The sequence below is a fragment of the Eurypyga helias genome, unplaced genomic scaffold (assembly GCF_000690775.1).
Source record: "Eurypyga helias isolate BGI_N326 unplaced genomic scaffold, ASM69077v1 scaffold660, whole genome shotgun sequence".
NCBI classification, from domain to species: Eukaryota; Metazoa; Chordata; class Aves; order Eurypygiformes; family Eurypygidae; genus Eurypyga; species Eurypyga helias.
The window spans coordinates 1-19,758 of NW_010226006.1; the positions used below are offsets into that span (position 1 = coordinate 1).

Consider the following 19,758-nt stretch of genomic DNA (forward strand, 5'->3'; position numbering starts at 1 on the left):
CTTCTGGCATTTCCTGCTCTGGGGTTCTTACCGCTGCAACCCCGTCTCCTTCTCTTTTAAGGTGCTTCAGTATGTAATTTCTTAAGCTTCTTGATTTTAGAGCAATTTGTTAAAAGGCCATTTGATCCTCTTACCAGATCGAAACCACTGTGTGAATTTCCACAGAACTGCACCTGACAAAGTGCTTGCTTGTGCCCGCTTCTGCTGGGTAGGGAGTCATCTTCCCTGGCTGAAAAACCACAGTTGTTCCAGCCCATGAGAACACTTCATCCTGATCCGGAATAGTTCCCTTGAAGGAATAAAAACCAGCGAGGAAAAGGAATGATGTGGCTGCATCATGGCTAGGAACACTGCGGCATTTGAAAATTCCTGGTCATTTCAATGGTCAGATGAATGAGACAGCCAGCTCCCCAAAACTGAAGTGCTCTCGGTGAGTTTATGGGTCCTGAAAATAAAGTTACATTTCATTTTTATTAATAAAAGAAGGAGAAAAAGTAAGAACGAGTGCCTTGATCCTGGAGATCCACTAAAAAAAGAAAGTCCCACCTAACCAAAGAAAACAACAGAAAACACAAACAACAACAACAACCACCACCACCACCACGATTTTGAGACCATTCAACTTTTTGTCTGTTTGCAAATGGATTTGAACGAAATTGGCAGCCTCCTAACACTTTGTCAGCCAAACTGGCCACATCAGAAATGTGGCCACATCTGCATGCCTTTGAGGCTGGAACAGTAACAGATTGTAATGGGATGCATGAACAAAAGCACCTAATTTTGAAGAACAATCCATTTGCATCAAGATAAGCTGCTAGTAATGTTTTATTCTCACAGCCGCTTGCAGACACTGACTTTGGCTACAAATTACTGCCTAGTGCTGTTTTCAGCCTTTCCCACTCCTTACTGGACCTTAACGAAGCTGATGACGTACTCATTACCATAACCTGTTTTCTGGTTAGTGTGAGTAACAAATTTATGTCTTGTTCTGTGATTCATCTTGAGTAAAGTATTTTCCAGTCACACAGCAGAAGTGTTGCTAAAAGCAAAGTTTTGATCTTTACCACTGAAGCCTATGCTTGTGTGCTCCTAAAACTCCAGGATTTTGTACCACCTTATTTATTAGTATCAAATATACCACCAGTAGCCAAAGTTGTTTCTGCTGTCAGGGCACGTCTACAGGCATAATGAACGTGGCAATTGCCAAAAGCCTGCTATGCACAGGAAATGAAACATACAGAAATGAAATGCACGGTGGGAAGCACCTGGTATGTGGGATTCCCTCGTGGTCAGTTGGCACGACTGACAGTTGGAAGATGATGGGAAAAATCAAAGGGATGAAAGACCCCAATTCCTTCAAACAGAAAACAAGTACCTATCCAATCACCACATGGCTCCTGTCTTCCAGTCTTGCCCCAGACTGAAGAGGAATGCAGCATACAGGACAGTCTTTGTGGAGCAAATAACAGGTCTGGGGTACTTGTGGAAGGCGGCACAGTGGTGTTGGAGGTTAGCAAGTTGGGTGGGTTCCTGCACTGCTGAGTCTGTCATAGCTATGAAAGTAAAAGACATCATATTCAAAGAAGGAAGATGGATATTGTTTGACAGACATACAGGGTTCATGTTTATAGCTGCAGAAGAAAGAAGAGACATTTTGAAAAATGTGGTGCAGGAGGAGGATAATGGAATTTGGAGGATCCAAACTAGAAGGAATGTCCAAGATTTTTGGCGTTAGTAAACCTGACAACCCCAAAGGTGAAGGTTCAAGATACTGCACAGATTACACAGGCTACCTCCTAGGCATGAGTCTCCTAGGGGCTTGGTTGGTGGAAGCGTGGAAGAGCCAGGCTGTTGTTTTTTCTGTGCTGTGCTGGAGACGTGCAGAACAGGAGTCAGCATGCAGGGGGCTGGAGCTGCACAACCCCTGGTTGACCCCTTGCAACATATGTTGATTGCCGTTCAGATATGACTGCAGATCAGATGTTCGTTTGACACTGACATCCAAAAGTGGGGGAAAGGAGGATGAAAATTAAATCACACTTTGGCAGGATTATATTCCCATTTGAATTAAGACCTGTGTGCAAGGCAGAAAACCCTTTTGATCTCTCACTGCCCTCCATGAGGGCCAGTTTCCAAGTTCGAAGCAGCAACAGAGGGAGGTTTCTCTTTACATCATCCCATAAACAGCATATAGACCCCAAAGGCAGGGCCAGGGAGGGCCAGGGCTGTCCTGGCATGTCATGCATTGCTTAAGACCAGATGGAAAAAATTAGGATTGCTCTGTTTGTCCTATATGCTAATCTACATAGCAGAGCCAGACTCCAGGTTTAACTGGCTTGCTTCTCTGCAAACACTTTCTCTTAGTCCTTTACAGTGGTGGATAAAGGGTATTTACTGGTATCTCATCTCCAACAGTCTGTAATTCGTGTCCCTACAGTGCTTTAATGTAATGGCAATGTCCATTTTAACACAGTGCTTCTCCTGTCCTGGTTCTGCTCATTTTTTTCATTATATATGTAGGATATTTCCCTGTATCTCCCTTTTTTTTTGGTCAGTCAAATGAATTAATACTTGTTCCAGATGTTCCAGGACTTACTTTCCAGTATCGTGTCCTGGGAGGTATCAGTATGATTTAAATATGGATATTACAAAAGTGTTAGGGGAAGGGAAGCAAATTATACCAACATTTGCTTTAGAAAGTAATACTTTCCTCTGACTAGCCTCAGGCCTCATCCATTTATTGAGGATTTAATTTACTGTATCTATTAATAGTTTTAAAAGGAGATTGAAAAAAGTATAATAAAACTATAAGGAATATAGATATAATGACATAGACACATCTGTATCTAAACATACGTATATGCAGTTTAAACAAAGAGCTTTTATCCTGTTTTATGCTTTTGATACATATTGGCCATCTCACCTTACATTTGCACTAGAAGATGTGATTTTTCACAGTGCATTGTAATCAGAGCCCTTGTTAATGTTGTGTTATTGCAATGGCAACACTGGCAGATGGCATGGAGCATGGTGAGACAGTGCCATACGCTGACCGAGGACTGTGCCCAGCCTGCTGCTCTCTGCCAGGGGTGGCTGAATGCCCCTGGCACAGGATCATCCACTTTTCCCCTCCAAGTGAGGAGGGAGGTGGCAAGGCATTCACATCCCTCCAGTCAGTGCCAGCAAGACTTTGTTTTCTTCAACCCAGTCACAAGTGTTTGGGTTTGCTGCACTGACCCAAAGCAAAGCTCTCAGGGCCTGCGGAGTCCAAGACCAAGCTCCCTTGACAAAGGCACAGCACTGCCTCATGGCAGTAGGTGCACAGGCCTCGCTTGCCATTGCCATTGTGGGCTCCACGCCTGGCCCTGGCTGAGCTGTGCCTGACTGAGGGGATAGCAGGCACCTGATTGCTGCCCAGAGGGGACACCGCACCCACCAGTAACATGGTTCATGGTATATAACTCAGAATGCATGGTTTGGCCAGTCAGAAAACTCAGATAAAACTTCCAGTGTGGAAGTGCCAAAGTTTTTTCATGGGTTAACATATCAAAGCAGGTTGTTGCCACGCTTCCACATCTCTACTTTTGTCCTGTCCCCTCAATGAAAGAAACAATCTTCTTATCCCAGTTTGGAGGAAAGTAAATGTTGTACAATCCCAATTTTATTTCAATGTGCGAATATGGATTTATTTTTCATTTAATTGTTTATTCAGTAGTCCCTATAAAATAAACCTCACCTCCTCAGTATGAAAAGGGATTTTATGCCAAGACAACCCCAATTACAGCTTAGGATGTCTTGTTAATGTAAACATACTTAATTGAAGGAATGAAGCAGGTTTTGCTGAAGACTTTGTCCTACTCCAGCATGGAGCATTCCTGAGGAACATCTTTAGATAGAAAGGTAACCTTCAGTCAACACAAAGTTCCTCAAAGTGCCCAGAGCAGTCCCTGCAGGCGGCTGAGCACTTGCAGGTCCAGTTCACAATGGTGGGAATGAAGGACCCTCTCACATCCCAAAAACTAGATGCTCATGGGAAAAAAATAATTCAAGTGATCTTTAGTTGCTCATAACTGGACCCAGATTTTCAAAAAAGCTCTGGTACAACCCAGGTGCCAGAAGACGTGCACGAATTTTCAGGAGGACTCAGCCTTTTCGATAGAAACAAAAATTCAAAAATGAAGAAAAGCTCTCCTCAAAATCTGACCTCTGTGTCGTCTAATGCTTCCCATATGACTTTGTGTTCCCCCACTGTAGGAGGCAAACGAAACAGAAATGGGGTTCTTCCTGACAACAACGGATCTTCCTTTCCCGCTTGTCTTGATTTTGCCTTCAGGTTGATTACTTGCTCACTCTGTGGAGTTGCTTGGTCATGACTTCAAATGGCTTTATGAACATTTACAAAGTGTCCAACCTAAGGACTCACATGTTGAAGGTTTAGTAGTTTTCTATCAACTTGATTTGTCCTGGCAGCCCACTTGTGCTGTAGCCTAATAGCTTGGATGGCTCCTGGCTGACTTTTCCCTCTTTCTTTCAAGCATGTGGTTGAGCTTCAAACTGTGCCCTGGCCTTGTAGCTAAGAAATTATTTTTTTTTTTTTTACATTTTGCCATATTTAACAGCAGTCAGGGGTTCTAATCTAAGACAGCAGTTACTGGGAAAGGTCAGAAGTTCTGGTTCTCCCAACAGTTGAGCAAAACCACAAGTGTTATGAGGAAACCAGCTCTGAGGTCTGATGCCATCCTTCTGTCTTACCCACTGACAACCTTCAACACAAGTTGTATCTCATTTTCAGCCTCCATGGAGAACAATCCTTTTTCAGTATTTCCCCCCTCCCTACCCCCCACCCCCCCTGGGCTTTTATGCTTGTTTGGTTGGTTTTCTTGTTTTAGTATAATATCAAAGTTTAGCCAGTACTTGCTATGGTGTAGGCATCCATGATCAGTAATGACAAACATGATGAGAAAATGAGAGGCTGTCCTTTCATGTCCAAGAGCAAGTGACTGCCTAGAAGGACACAAGGCTACTGGTGGGTATCACGGCTGCCAGGACCGATATGCAGTGTAGTCTCTTGTTGGCGCATAGGATGGGTAACCCTTGTTCTTCTGGTACGGTGGATGCCGGGGAGTCATGTTCATGTAGTCACTCTGGTGGTAGATACTCTTTTTGGATTTTTGCTGTGGGAGAAGGAGGAGGAGAAGAGTGAAAACATTTCTGCCATTACTCTGCCCTGTCTGGGGTGAACATTCACAAAGGGAGAAGAAGAAAGGGATCAGCTATCCTTTGAGCAGAGGGGTTTTGACTGTTAATAAGACCTGAGAAAAATTAATAATGGATTTGATTCATTTTTCCTTCTTTGAATTAACAAATTGCCTCACCCAAATCTCATATTAACTGCTGACAGTTCTGGCCCTAGGTCCTGGTTCAGGGAAGCAAGTGTATTTATAAGGCAGTCTCAGGTTTAAATACATTTACAGAAGAATTAGAACACATGTTGTCATAAAATAATCTATGGAATTTGCCCGACCTGAATGTAAGTCTCCAGCTTATCTGCTGAGAGATTTACAGTGTTAGCTCTCCAAGTACAGGTATGCTGCAAAGGATACAATCTGATGCCTCTCACGATCAATTCTCTGCTGTGGAATGACTCAGCAGAAGCAATACAGTCTGAGAAGTGAAGGCTGTCCTCATTTATTAGGAGGAAAAAAGAAATTAACTTAACTCAAACAGAATAGGAGCAGGAAAAATCAGACCAGGCTATGTGTATCATGGTTTGCCTGCCATTTACAGCAGGAACACACAATGTATATGCTGTTCTGCACCTGCCTGCAAGCAGCAAAAGAATCAGAGCTGATGTTAATCTTTTCTTTGTCTCACTATCTGGGCCTCAAAAATTTGTTTTCCACTGTTGAATTCCTGTCTTATAATGCCCCTGTGAGACAAGGGAGGCATTGTCTCGTCTAGAAATAATAGTAGCAGAAGACAGGTGAAACAATTTGCCTATAATCACAGAGGAAGTTTGTGGCTACAGCAGCATTTGAACATCTGACGGCTGCAGGCTGTGCACAAGGTTAGTGTTTTTACGTAGCTTGAGGCTTACTGATTAAGGGCTAGGTAAAGTACTTCCATGCTTTTTCCTGAATACTCATCAGACCTTTTGCAATCTTCTTTTTACTGAAGTTTCCTCCCTATGCACACAAATATTTGCATATGCTGCAATATACTTGTAATGCTGTGGAATTGGAGGAGGTTTGCAGTAGAAAATCTGATGGCTGAGTTATGCTGTACATGCAGAGTGGGGCAGTTGCCATGAAACATTTTAAGCATTTTTATATTAAATATGCAGGGTGTTGGATGTAACTGCATACTGCTTAAGCCATGCGTTAGATAAAAGCTTTACCTGTATGTGTTCACCTCCATAATATAGTATTTTTAATTCACCTAAAAAGTAATTTTGCATGGGAGAAAGACATTTTGCTAGCATGAATGAATGCTGGACTGTTCTAGGATCAAAGACTGCTACTTTTGGAGAGGAAAGCAGTTTTCCTCCAGGGAAGGCAGAACTGTATGAAAATAGACAAACCTATAGCTTCTTTCAGGAACTCAAGTGAAACAGGCTTGCCATAGCTGTCAAGTATCATATTTTAGGACCTTTTTTTACAATTCACAATGTCTTCTAGGCAGCTGCATTTCCGTTCAGCAACACTCTAAATACATCCACGCTCGCAGTACATATTATCAGGAGAATACCACCAGCAGTGAGAACAGCAGGTAAAAACTGATGCAGCAAACAGCGCACATCGCAGTGCAGCCTTGTCGCTCTTGCTGGGGGCAGACATGTTAGTAGCAAAGTGCGTAGCCATTAGGTACCAAACGAATACAGCAGAGGGAAAATGGTTCAGGTAAATGATGGATTGGAAGCTACGTTATCCCATCAGGGCTCAGCCACTGTAGCACAGCACTGTAACACCAGCAGCTGTTTGCTGTAATCCTCTCAGCTGTCCTAGGAGTCAGCCTCTACAATAAGGCACAACGGACCACTTAACCTGCCTTTGCAGTTTCCTGTGGCAATGCCCCTTTTGATTGTTTTCCATTAGAAATAGCTATATGTTGAGCAAGTGTATTTTTGTGAAACACAACAAGCTTCAGCTAGCAAGAAGAGTGGCTTTCTGTACACATGCAACTTGTAACCTGTCAGGGACTCTGGGCCCTTTATCCAGGCTACCTCATAAAATGTTTAAAATTGCTATTTAAAGTCAAAGATACAAGTTGTGCTGGTTTTGACTGGGATAGGGTTAATTTTCTTTAAAGTAGCTAGTATGAGGCTGTGTTTGGATTTGTGCTGAGAAAAGTATTGATAGTGTTTTTAGTTGTTGCTAAGTAATGTTTATACCAAGTCAGGACTTTACCAGTTTCTGTTGCTGCCCCTGTGTTCCCGGCTTCTTCTACAACCACAGCTCAGAGGAAAGGCAGAGTGACAGGAACAGAGCTCTTAACAGTCATTGTTCCAGCCTTTCCCACATGGAATAAGTAGTGTAAATCAGCTCTAGGAGATCACAGTCCTAAGATTTGTCTGGGAAGATGTCCTCCTGCTGCTTCTGCATGACACCCCACTCTTTCTTTGTTCCAGCAGGCAGAACTGGATGTGACCTTGGCCAGCCAACTCTCCAGAGAGATTAGAAAGCGAAAATAATGAGCCATAAGACTGTCTCAGCTTTCTCAGGGTTCACATACAGAGGGAGACAAGGGACTACTGAGGTCCCGGTGTTCCTATTCCCTTGCAGTCAAGCTGTCAGAAACAGCGGGTACTCGAGGGAATTGCTGGATCGGCACAAGACATTGGTGCAGATGGTCATGGGCCAACTGGGTGTTCCCTAAAGATAGTTTTACTTAGCGAGCTCCTTCTGTCAGTATAGTCTCAAAGGGGTTTGCCAGGAATGCTTTTAGTACTAGTTTTCCCTGACAGGCACAATTGGCAGAGACAGTGTCCCAGTATTGATGGTGTGCAGGGCACTGCCAATACTACAGCGTTACTTCAGCAATGCTTTAGGACTCTGGTGCTCAGGCTTGACTGCCCACAAGTCGAGCATCTGGTGTTTCAGTTCTTTTGGGACATGGCATGGTTGTGCATTCGCAGTGGGGGTGAAGAAGCACTGTGATCCTGAAGTGAGGGGTATCACTGAGTTTGTGGTAAACATGGCAAATATAGCCTGGGAAATGAACTAGGGACAAAGAGCATACAGAGCAAAGGAAAACAGTAGTTTCTTACCCAGTAGTTAATGAAAACTGCCGTTACTAGCATACTGTAGAAAGCAAGAACTCCAGTCACTGCCACTGTAATCCACAAAGGAATTGTAGACTGAGGCTCTTGTGTTTGGATGGGTGTCTCTTTAAGGAAAAGAACAAAGAAAAGTTTGAAAATGAAAGCAAAAGCCTCAATCTCTGCTTATTTTGCTTATTTGCTCTTTGTTCCAATGCACCATTTGTATTAATTATCATTTTAAGATGTCTCCTTCAGGACATCAGGAGCGGGAATGTAGTTTTTTACACTTCTTTTTTTTAAATGAAGCAAACTGCCTCCAGCCATCATGTAGGGAGTATGTACGGGGAGAATACTGGCCTATGGAGATTCCCCAGCTCACCTTTCACGTGAATGACGGTCCCATTGCTCTTCTCATTGTAGACATATGGGGGTGGATACATGGCCTCGATTTTGCAGAAGTAGATGTCAGTTTGGCTGGCACTCATATTCCAAAGATTGAAGATGACTTTGTCTTTATCATGCATGCCATGGCAGTTGAATTCTTTATTTGAATTACTGCTAACTTTGGTCAGGTTCCATGAAATAAAGCAAACTTCGACTGCACTGTCTGTTCCTTTGTGCAGCGACGCTCGAAACTCCTTCCCTGTTCCATTGTACGTGTAGTTGCAGACTAGAGTTGCATTTTTGTTAGCTACAGTGAGCAGAGGACTTTGAGCCACTAAAATCTTGTTTTCTGGAAGGGAGGGGAGAAAGTGAGAAAAACACCTGTTTATAAAACACAGTGCAAGACTTCAGAACCACCCGTCCTCCTGTGCAACTCTCCATATCTCCTCTCCCCTGCTGACACTCGCTGCAAGGGAGTATGTAACCACCAAGCTGCAGAAGGACTTCCTCACAGGAGCTCTTGTTGCAGCAATTCCCCTTCATATAAATAATTACATAGTCACGAGGGGAGACTGTGAGGTCAAGAGCGTTTTTCTTCAGAGTCAGAGCACTAGTACAGAAAGTGGCCCGTGTGATGAAGATTTAACGTCAGGACTCACAAGGCTACTCTGTGTGTACGTGCGTGTGTGTATATATACGGCCACCTTAGTCTCTCCTCTCCTTGGCAAGCAGATTTCCAGGGGACATTGTGGAGTGAAAATAGTGTGAATTAAATGCTTAGTTTAGCAGTTAGATGAGAGAATATTATTTTTACATTTGCTTTTTAATCCAAGGACAGACTTGAAGAGTTTGTAGGTGGAATTTGCTGAACCATTTCGAGTTTGGGCCTTGCATGACGAGCACTAAAAGCATGAACTGCTATCATTTTAATGTAACATAAGTAATTTGTCTAGCTAGCAGCTGTAGTAGATTCTTAATCTCTCAAAGGACTCGGGAACTGACTAATTTGACAATGCATTGGCACTTAGCACTTGAATGACCTGCAAAAAACCCATGTCACATGAGGGTATAACTCAATCTGAATTGACCGGACTGATACATAAACAGGAAATGTTTTCTGAAACGTAGCCCTCTGTGCTACCATCTGCCAACAATGAAGCATTGCAAGGACTATGCAGAAAGACAACTTCTTCCAAGAAAAATCATCTGTACACGAGGCCCTACTTTTCAAATGATGGCCCGTAAGTAAGAAGAAGGGAATTTTGGCTTTTATGCTAGGAACTCGCCAGAGTGTATATGACTGCATAAGTCTTTGTGCAAGCTCATATCTTATGTCTTAGTAGCGTTTTATAGATACCTGAGAATTGCTGTGCTTGCGAGAATGGCAATCGTATTTCATCCTCAAAATCTGCTGCAAAACCTATATTCTTTCCACTTTATCCATGTAACGAGAATTAAAAAAGGCTAGTAAGGGAAATGGAATGGGAAGGGGCCAGATCTAGAATGACCAGAAAACAAGTATGCTTAACAATATTTAGAACCAAATTGCTACATTTCCTGTGTTCACGCCTGCACAAGAAGATGCAGTACCCCAACCTCTTGAGTAGGATGCTCCTTTGGGATCAACATGAATCGAGGAGTAAAGTAAACACAAAGAGATGCGTGAGATGGCCAGGACTAGTGGTAGGGTGTGGGCAGTAAAAACAACCCATGGCTAGCAGGTTCTCCAGTTACCAGCCCAACCCATGAAACTGCAAGTTGTTAATTTTCTCTCTGAGCAGTCTTGTTTACCAGCCCTTTCTTTTTATGAGGGCAGGAAGACATGAGACAGGGAATGCTCTACTGCTGCATCTTTAGCAAAGAAAGATTGTAGTCCATCCTGCCTGTGTCTTTGTTCAACATAGTTAGCGTGGGGGCGTGGAGCAGAGCTCATCACAGCTCTGAAATCCCATGTTTGCAGGGAACCCAAAGACTGTGAAACCTTTTGTTTTGATGAAGGATGGGCATTTCCAGGCTTTCCAGCAGAAAGAGACATGGATCTTGGAATCCTGGAACTGAGCAGCAGATTAGGAACAGACAAGGCAGGTTTCTACTCGGGTGCTGCCTGTGGTGAATTTTCATCGAAATGAAGACATTTCAGCAAAACATTTCAGTTTCATCGAATCAGCATTTTCCGACAAAAGCTCTCACATAGGCTTATAAGGCATTCTAGTAAGGGGTGAGGTTTGGATTCCACCCCTTCAGACAAGGTATTTGATCATATTTTTGTTGGCCAGCAAATTGATCTTTGGCCTAAGTGGCGATGTGCAAGTCAGCGGTAGCATTGTTCTACCTTTAGCACAGCAGAATTCTACACATCTCACTTCAGACAGACTTACTCTTCTGATTTGCACTGCAGTAGTTCCCACCACTACAACCCTCATTGTCACTGGGACCGAATACACCTTCAGAATACACCTTTTCTGTCTCAGAGTTTACAACCAAAATAAGCATCCTGAAACAGACACACGGGGAAGCATTACAGTTCAGAAAAATGCTTGCCCATTTTTCACTGCAAGCACTTACAGAAAACTAATAGATGTTTATTGCTCAGCCAGATCAGATTTTTCACTATGGCCAGAGGAAACACAAAGAACACTAAAAATCTCATCAGTTATGTTATTTAGACCCATCTGCAGATCCCAGTGACTTACCCCCACCTTTTGCTATTGTCAGCTAATGTGGATTCCTGACATTTAGTGCACAGCTTCATGCCTTGAGCTCCACTATTTAACTACAGCTTTAGACTATTTATGTCCTTGCCATGATATTGTGCTGGTTGTCAACCAGTCTCTTTTGATACACTAGCTGAATAAAATAAGTTCCTTCAACTTATTTCCACATCTTTGACGGTGGTCCAGTCTGTTTGCCTTGGCATGCAGGCTGGGTGTCGATAACCCAGCCCCATGCTGCTGATGTTGGGATGCAGTGAGAAAAGGTTTATTTGTGGACCATTAAACAATGGCTCCTTGTACATGATTTAAGCTAGGCACCCAAATCCATTTTCATATAGTGGCTCTACTAGCTCAAATCTAAATTGATTGAGGGAGATCTTTTGTTTTTCATGTATAGGAACTAGTTAGCGTCCCGTACATTGGTTGGGCTGCAGTGCCAGCGGGACAAGGCAGACCTCCCCCCAGGCACGTTAGGCCCTGCTGTCATCCTCCTCCTCTGGGCTTGGATGTTTTCTGAATATTAAGAGAATCAATCATGCCAAAAGGTGCATGAGTTTCACAGGCAAAACATAGTAAGGCCAAACATCCCTTACTTTGCTTGTGATCTGAATAGGATTTGATTATATTCTTAGTAGGATCTGGACCGTTCCGAGCAAACATGGGCTGAGGCTGATTGTGCTTTCACAGAGGGAGGTTTTCTCGTAAGTGTTGCTTTGGTTTATGAAAACGGTGAAACTCTGAAACATTTAGTATGTGTTTCCATTAGTGTATGCTTTCCCCTAAATAGGGTTATGATTGCCATTTCCAGAGCTGTGTTCAGTCATGCTTCATAGTAATAAATATCTGTATCTTGGCCTTACCCAGCCAAGAAAATGGCAGTTAGGAAAAATCCAGTTTCAAAAAGCTGTGAAGTCCTAAAAATGTAAAATCTTATAAGTCAGTGTGCACAGGCCACAAGGTTTTCCAGGATCTTAGGACTTATATGCAGTGGTGTTTAATATTTGTTAAGCTTTTTTATACCTTATATGCCATGTGAGATATTTGTTATAATCACATGCAAGATTCTTTTGCATCAAGAAAAAAAAAATGCCATCCATATATAATATCCCTAAAATACCGACTCTCTAATCATGGACCCCCTGGTGCAAGCAAAATTTAATTGAGGTTTTTTTCTTTCTTATTTGCCAAGAAAGTGAAATAGAGACGACTAAGTATGGAAAATAACTATTTTGAGTTTTTTTTTCCAGCACTTTCCATGAATCATCATCAGCTATTGGAAAAAATATTCTGCTAAAAATATTTCTTACTCTCCTCTCTTTCTTTTCCATGCCAGTTGACTTCAAGGAGCTATTTGCCAGAACAAGGAATCTGGGATACGTTAGGATTTCTATAAGCACAGTAAAGAAACAGCCCATTTAAGTCCTGGGGGAGATAGGGAAAAACCTAAAAGGAGTTTTTTTAATCCACAAACAAAAGACAGTTATCTTATAAACAAAGCTATTCCATTTTTGCTGCTGCTGGTCTGTTGTTCAGTTACTTTGCACTTCTTTGCCAGGCACAACAGTCTTTCTCTTCTTCTTTGGTTTTAGGTGATGTGTGTGTAAGGAGCACCTGGAGGGATCTGCCCCTTCTAGCCGTTACAGGCTTGCTTTCGGCTATTCTTTCCTACCTGGGCAGAGTACTGCAGGAAGCAAAGTATTGCATAGGGCCCAGGTGCCACTCTTGCTTTTATCAAACCCAAGGGGAGCACAGGGTCTTTCTTGTCAGTTTGTGATTTTATTTTTTTTTAACAAGAATTTGTTGATGTAATCCTAATCTCAGCTAACCTTACCTCATACATCATCTGTATTCTGGTCATTTTAGTGGGCTAGAGGTTGATTTTAACACCCAGAGACCATAAGCAAGGACGTTATGCACGCAGTGAAAAGATGAGGTCAAGCAACTTGATCTAGTTGCCTCTCAGACAGAGCATAGCAAGGTAATTATTTAGACAACAAAAAGGGGGCAGGACAAACTTTGTAAATGTTAGTGTTTCTGCAAAAGGGAAATGGACAAACTGACATTTTAAGTCCTTTTCCATGATTTAAACTCAACCTTCAGCTCTCACTGGTACAGTCTAACAACAGCAGAATGTGACAAATTCTGTTTTCTTCACCTAAACAAAATACCTGAGGCCTATATACACTTTGTGGCTTGAGGAAGTCCTGCAGGGGTTTGACCTGCCTTAATGTTTTCCGTGTACTAAGGATCAATCATCCTGATAGAAACGAAGAGAAGAGGTGGAGAAGAGTATGGGAAAAAGATGAGAGCTCTGAGAAGCAAATGGCCTCATGGGCTTTGCTTTAAACAGCTGACCAGTCTCAGTGAAGCTTTTGGAGAAACTCAAGTTCTTCGTGCAAAACAAGTGTATAAATGTCCCCTGTATCTGATAACCACACACTGTATTTTATTTTGCTGCAATTCAGAGAGTTGCTTAAAAGCTGCTCATACCACATGGAAATGTTTTTAAAACTGTTAACCCACTGCTGATACTTATCCCCTCCTGGTATCAGCGTCTTTTCTGACAACCCAGGGGCCTGCTGTGGAAATAATTATGATATTGCAGACACAGAATTATAAACATGGGAAAAGGACAAGGAAGAAAAAGCCTATGGTCTCTTAAAGGAATGCAGATTATGGTGTTGTGCATATTACTATGCTTTCACTGAGGAAAAAATTGTCGAAAAATAAGGCAGAAATGAGGAAAAAATAGATTCAATTGTATCTCTTGTATTAGGAAAAGCACCTGTTTAAAGATGCTCTATATTTGAAAAGTTTTGTACTAGAAAACAGATTTTGAACCTATCTGTAACTTCCCTGTAAAATACAAAACACTGGTATTTGGAGAAGACCCAGAAACAAGAGTTCACAGGCCAGCAGTTTGAAAATGTATCTGTCTCAAGACTGTCCTAGCAAAAGCCATCATCCCTTGCCTTGCTCCGCATTTTGATGCACCCCTTGGAAAGACGTGTTGCCTCTGAACGTATGAACACTGCATCAGCAAGACAACACCAAGAAAAAATACCCTCAGTCACATCAACTGGAGATTCAGAAAGATTCACTAAGACTCAGAATTTTAAAATCACAAATAGACATTTTGGTTTGTTGAAGATGTTTTCAGAAAGAAACTAAATATCTGGTAAGTATCAATAAACTACTAAACCATACAAAAAGGAGAAACTCTGCAATTCCCATCCTCCCATCTTTGAGCTCAGTAAGCAACTCCGCTTTAGATCCTTTTGTTTGCTGGTTCTGTGAGGATGTGGGTGGGCTGAGCTCTGCAGCCCATCACACTGAGCCAGGCCATGGTGGGACCTGGAGCTTTGCACAGGACACTTGGGGATGGTGGAGAGGCTGCCCCAAGAGAGGCACTGGCACCAGGTCTGCTCAGCTCCCCTGCCCCACAGAAGAAGGCACCTGTGAGCAAAATTTGTAAAGCCCATGGGGAAGGTGAAATACCACCCACCTCACCCCCCTGTCTATGCATGCAATTTGCAAATGCATCTAAAGAGAAGTTAAATTAAAAGAAAGCTCTTGGATCTTATTTTGGAGGGATACTTGGGGCACGGAACAAATCAGCCTCTGAGTTATACCAAGTTGATTGATATGCAGCCTTAGCAGTATGCTCCGTCTCTTCCCTTTCACCCAAATACAGAATAATTTGTGCAAAACTTTCAAAGCTATACTAGACCTTCTCCCCCCAATGATCAAAGTGAGGAAAAACAGTGGAACGGATTGAGATGTGGGGGTTTTGTTACCTGTTAGATCAGCAGTGGGGATGAAGCAGAGCACCACGAGGATCCCCAGGAGCATGGTGCTAATGGTGGGCCTGACGCCTTGTCCCCACCCCCTGCAGGCACTGCCACGTCTGCCAGGGCCCCGTGCCACCAGCCTGCCTTCGCTGTGGGGCTGGGCTGCACCCTCGGTTGCTCACACAGCTTCTCTCCTCCTCCCTCCGCAGCACATGAGACAGAGCCAAGTGAAACCACTGTAATGGCAACTGCTTGAACAGGAAGTTGTATTGTTTGATGACTTGAGCCTTAGGAAGTTGCCTCTGCAAAGCTCAGTAATACCTAAAATATGGTGGAAGCCCGCCTTTCCAAAGAGGGACTCTCATCCTTGTATTGCAAGAGAGGTGCTTGTGTTTGGGGCTCTGCAGGGTTGCTCCTATCAGGGAGAAATGGCAATGCTGTTTCTCTACCATGAGCACATGCAGCTGTGCACTGTTCCCATTATGACAGTAGAAGCAAACAGCAGTTTCCAAGTCCCTTGTGGTCAAACCTGGCCCCTCAGGAAGCTCCATCTCTCCTCACTCCTAGGAGCAGAAACATTCCTCTCATGGTCTGCTGGCCTGCTTCTGCCTGCCTTCCCAGCCCCTGGGAATGCTGGCATATTTTGGCAGTAGGTGACCCAGGTTTGCTCATTTTAATTTTTGTGTGTCCGCTTGCTGCCTAAGTGCAGGCCAAACAGTGCAAGAAATAGCGATCTGGTTATAAATGAGTGCAACTGGAATCCAATTGACATCCAAATAAAGGCAGCTTGCAGCAAGCACATTTCTCCTTCAGTGCTTCACTAGAGGCCGCCTTATTTAAAGATTTCTCTTCGACTCACCTGGTTAATGCCCTGCAAGTCCAATGTCACCTCTCCCCTTGAAACAGCAGGATTGTGAGAGCCAGTTAATGGCATTTATAACTGTGAGGAACTCTGGTTGTTAACTATTTACTTTTTTCCACCAAAGTAGAAATATTTAACTGTATCAATACCTGTCATTATCTGTGACTTATTTGAGAGAAAAGGGGAGTTGTTTAGCAGGTAGACTTTCAAGAAAATTGGGCTGTTGTAGAAAGGGATGAAGAGCCATGAACTATTTTTTCTTTTCCCTTAGTATTTGAGGTCCTTAGGCCATGTTTTATTAGAAATAACACTTGCAATCTTAGAGCAGCTTTAGCTGATATATCCATTTGCAGTCTGGGAATTTTATTCTTTTGGGTTTCAATGAGATTAAATTGCTTCAAATACTGAAAGTTTTGGAATTTTCTTGTATTTAAAAAATAAAAAAGAGAAAAAAAGTCAGATTCTCTCTTATCCCACTTCTATGGTTTCTAGATAAATATTCTGAAACTTTCTTTGAGTCATATGAGTGTAGCTGCAGTTACCAACGAAATAGTCTTGGCTTAACTTGAAGTGAGATTCTCCCACCAAAATTACAAAATTCAGTGTCTTATTGCTGAATTGCCCTGTCTCAGAGATGAAAACAACCGTTGTCAGATCTTCTGACTCAGGTAACTGAACCTGCACAATGTTTATCGAGCCTGCTGCATCCTGGCTGTCAGATCCTTTTTGTATTTGGGATATGGACTGGAAATGCACAGGGTACATTCTCCCCTCTTCACAGAATTAGCAGAGTATATTGCAGAGAAAGTGCTACTGCCAATGCATTTCACTGGCATATGTTGGCAAAGTGGTACCATTTGGATGGAAACCTGACTGTGGGAACAGTTGTGTAGAAAGAGACTCTGCTCTAGGAATACCACTGACAAAAACCAAGAGGGAGCAGTGTGCACTCTCTTCAGTGTGGCCGTGGACCCATTTATTCTCTTCCATCCCGTATTGCTTCTCATGTGCCTCTTTTATGGTGAGGACAGGTCAAGGCATGGATTGCAAACAGGGACTGGACTGGTGGAATAGAGGAGAGGGAGGAGGGGGCACTGAGAAATTATCCACTGTGACCCTAGAGACCAAGCTGTGACATATCATTTCTCTTAGTGCGGATGAACAGTGGTACCAGTATTGCCCTTTCCATAGCCTCTCGTCCTTCAGTCATGTTTTCAGTTTTGCCTAAAGGTTTCCTCTTTGATCCCTGGAGTAAGGAAGGGCATTTTTTCCACAAAATATCTCTTGGCTCATCTGCATTTCTTGGTTTTCTAGGATATTAAAAGGGCACAAATCGTTATTGTGTTCCCGAGGGTATGGCTTCTTTCCTTCTCCAGCTCTTGCTCTAACTTAAACAGTTAATTTCTGATCACTTAGGTACTTGACTCTGTCACTTCGCATGTATGATCTTTCCCTGTAGTCAAAGTTATCATGAGAGTAGGAGAAGAAGGTATTATAGCTTTCAGCAAGCCGTCTTGCACTTAGGACAAACCACATAGAAGTTTATCTAGGGAAAAAAAAAAAAAAGGAAATATCCCCTAATATGCATGGACTCTATTTTTCATTATTCTCATTGCTTTCTATGTATTTCTCCGTCTATACGCTGAGCATTACTCAAAGGTATTCTGCAGCAGCATTAATTCAGGCACCATTCACTCCTATTCTTACCCCATTTTCTATTCAGATTTCAGTCTGCTGAGTCTGTCTGTATGCTGGCAGACAGGCTCTGCTTGCTGTCATAGCCATGGAAATCCAGACTAACACTGTAATTTCAGTGGAGCTAGAGCTGTGAGAGCACTCAAAGAGCTAAAAATACAATTTGCCCATGTTTGGGAGAAAGGTGGTTTCCATCCCATCACGAAAAGGCTGAAATTGCAGTTCAAGAGAAGTAAATGACAAGTTTGTAAATGGGTTTTCAGGGCACACAAGAATCTGGACTATGGGCTTGGAATTCTTTGGTCATCACAGTGTGTAAATAAAACAACAGTCCAGGTATTTAATTGTAGCTTTTCATGCTGACTGTTAAAATACCAAGTGCTGACAGGAGTTATGACCTGAGTTTTAAAGCAATGCAGATAAGATCTAGTAAGGTTTCTCAGAGGATTATCTGGATATCTTTAAAAGAGTCCCAAGAAATCCCAAGCAGGCTGCCAGTTTGCCTTTATGTTAAAGAATGAGAAAGTAATGACCCACTTATCCTGAGCCAAGTGTTCAGCTGTTAAAGTCAAGAAAGAGATTCCAAATTTGTTATGATTAAACAAGTGGATAGTTTAGAAGATAATTTATTTTAAAATAAATTAAATCTCCCTTCAATCACTGGAAGTTGTATAGCAACATAATTGTTTCCAGCACATACTCCTGTTCTCAGGCAAATAAAAATGTACATACATACTAGAAGAGTAATTGCAGCAATACACTGTCACTCACTCACTCACTCCTGAGGACTCCAGTCTAATGGGAGAACAGTAGGTCACTAAAATTCCCATTTAACTACTACAGACAATTAACTTCTAAGTCCCTGGACTATCCTTCAACTCCATACAAAGATTAAATTTAACAGTTATCTGAGAGAATCTTCATCTTTCTTCCCCACCACAAAGAATTGTAACACAGACCTTGAACAAGTAGTCTAGGTAGGCTTTATTCTGCGTGTTCTGCGTACTTGTATGTTGTCATCTGCTAGAGTAAATGCTTTCTTTCCTACAACTGCAAATCTTAAAGTACCTTTATCCTTCCACTGCTGCTGCAAGTAATGATTTGTTATGACTAGTGCTATGCATACTTGGTACAGATGAAAGGTTGATTCTTTTACATCTTTACTACAAGAAGAACGTGCTTTATTTAGCTGCTGTAGAGATGCAGAAGTGGGGTGACAGAGTTTAACAAATAGTCATGTTATTTCTAGGGAGACAATGAATGAACTGTGTTATTTACTCGCACTGTGTCCCTGAGGAGTTAAGTTGCATCTGTCATCTGAAGCACTTCATGAAGTTACCTGTTGTTATCTTCACTTTACAGATGGGGAATGGAACTGCAGCAAGGTGAAGAGACATGCCCGAGGACATACCTCAGGTTAGTGGCAGAGCTAGGAAACTCTACAGTTAACCCCATGCTCTCTAGCTTCCAAGGCCTGACTTGCTTTCTGACAGTCTCCATTCTATGTTGTTTCCCTTGCACACTCATGAATTTTCACTGTGTTGTAAGTCTCTTCACATCTGTTTTTGTGTGCATCCAGATGCCTTCATACCACAGGTACAATCATCACACTTAGAAGGGAAAATCAATATATGCCTTCAAAAGTAATGTTAAGTTGGTTTTCTGTACCTTAAAATGTTACAACTGATGTCTGGTATGTAGGAACTTTCCAGGGGCAGACCTTAATATGACATGTCACAGTGGAAAGAGAGCTTTCTTTTTAGGAACTTGTGAAATTTTTGTTACCAGCCCTCAAGATATCAGCCCATAAATGTGTCATTAATATAGGACTAAGCACAACCATCAAACACACATAAATTTGAGATCAAGCTTGAGGGAAGCTTTCCCTCTCTGGGGAAAGAAACATATCCCTCACAGGCTGATTCTTTTTAATGCCAATAGCTGGAAGCTGTTCATTAGTGTTTGTTGGGAAAGGGGCAGGAGTTCACAAATGTACATTCCTGGCTCCTTTCAAGTTAAAAATCTCATCCAACTTTCAAAGTGGTAACTGTT

The 19,758-nt window shown here is 42.4% G+C and overlaps 1 protein-coding gene across 1 annotated transcript; it reads right to left on the reverse strand.

Moving 5' to 3' along the window:
- Nucleotides 1-4,930: 4,930 nt before the first annotated feature.
- CD28 (CD28 molecule) lies at nt 4,931-15,269 on the reverse strand. Its single transcript, XM_010151062.1, has 4 exons — nt 15,156-15,269; nt 8,640-8,993; nt 8,267-8,385; nt 4,931-5,174 (listed from the first exon to the last, which is right to left on the reverse strand). Exons 1-4 carry the CDS (start codon nt 15,208-15,210, stop codon nt 5,034-5,036), a joined length of 669 nt encoding a protein of 222 aa, XP_010149364.1. The 5' UTR covers nt 15,211-15,269; the 3' UTR covers nt 4,931-5,033.
- Between the last annotated feature and the right edge of the window lie 4,489 nt (nt 15,270-19,758).

What these genes read in the sequence shown, in the direction of transcription:
- CD28 (XM_010151062.1), bottom strand. Translation starts at nt 15,210, where the DNA reads ATGCTCCTGGGGATCCTCGTGGTGCTCTGCTTCATCCCCACTGCTGAT. An exon ending in CCCCACTGCTGATCTAACAG is followed by an intron (nt 8,994 to 15,155) that starts GTAACAAAACCC and finishes CCTCCCTTCCAG; the next exon opens with AAAACAAGATTTTAGTGGCT. An exon ending in GACCGTCATTCACGTGAAAG is followed by an intron (nt 8,386 to 8,639) that starts GTGAGCTGGGGA and finishes TTTTCCTTAAAG; the next exon opens with AGACACCCATCCAAACACAA.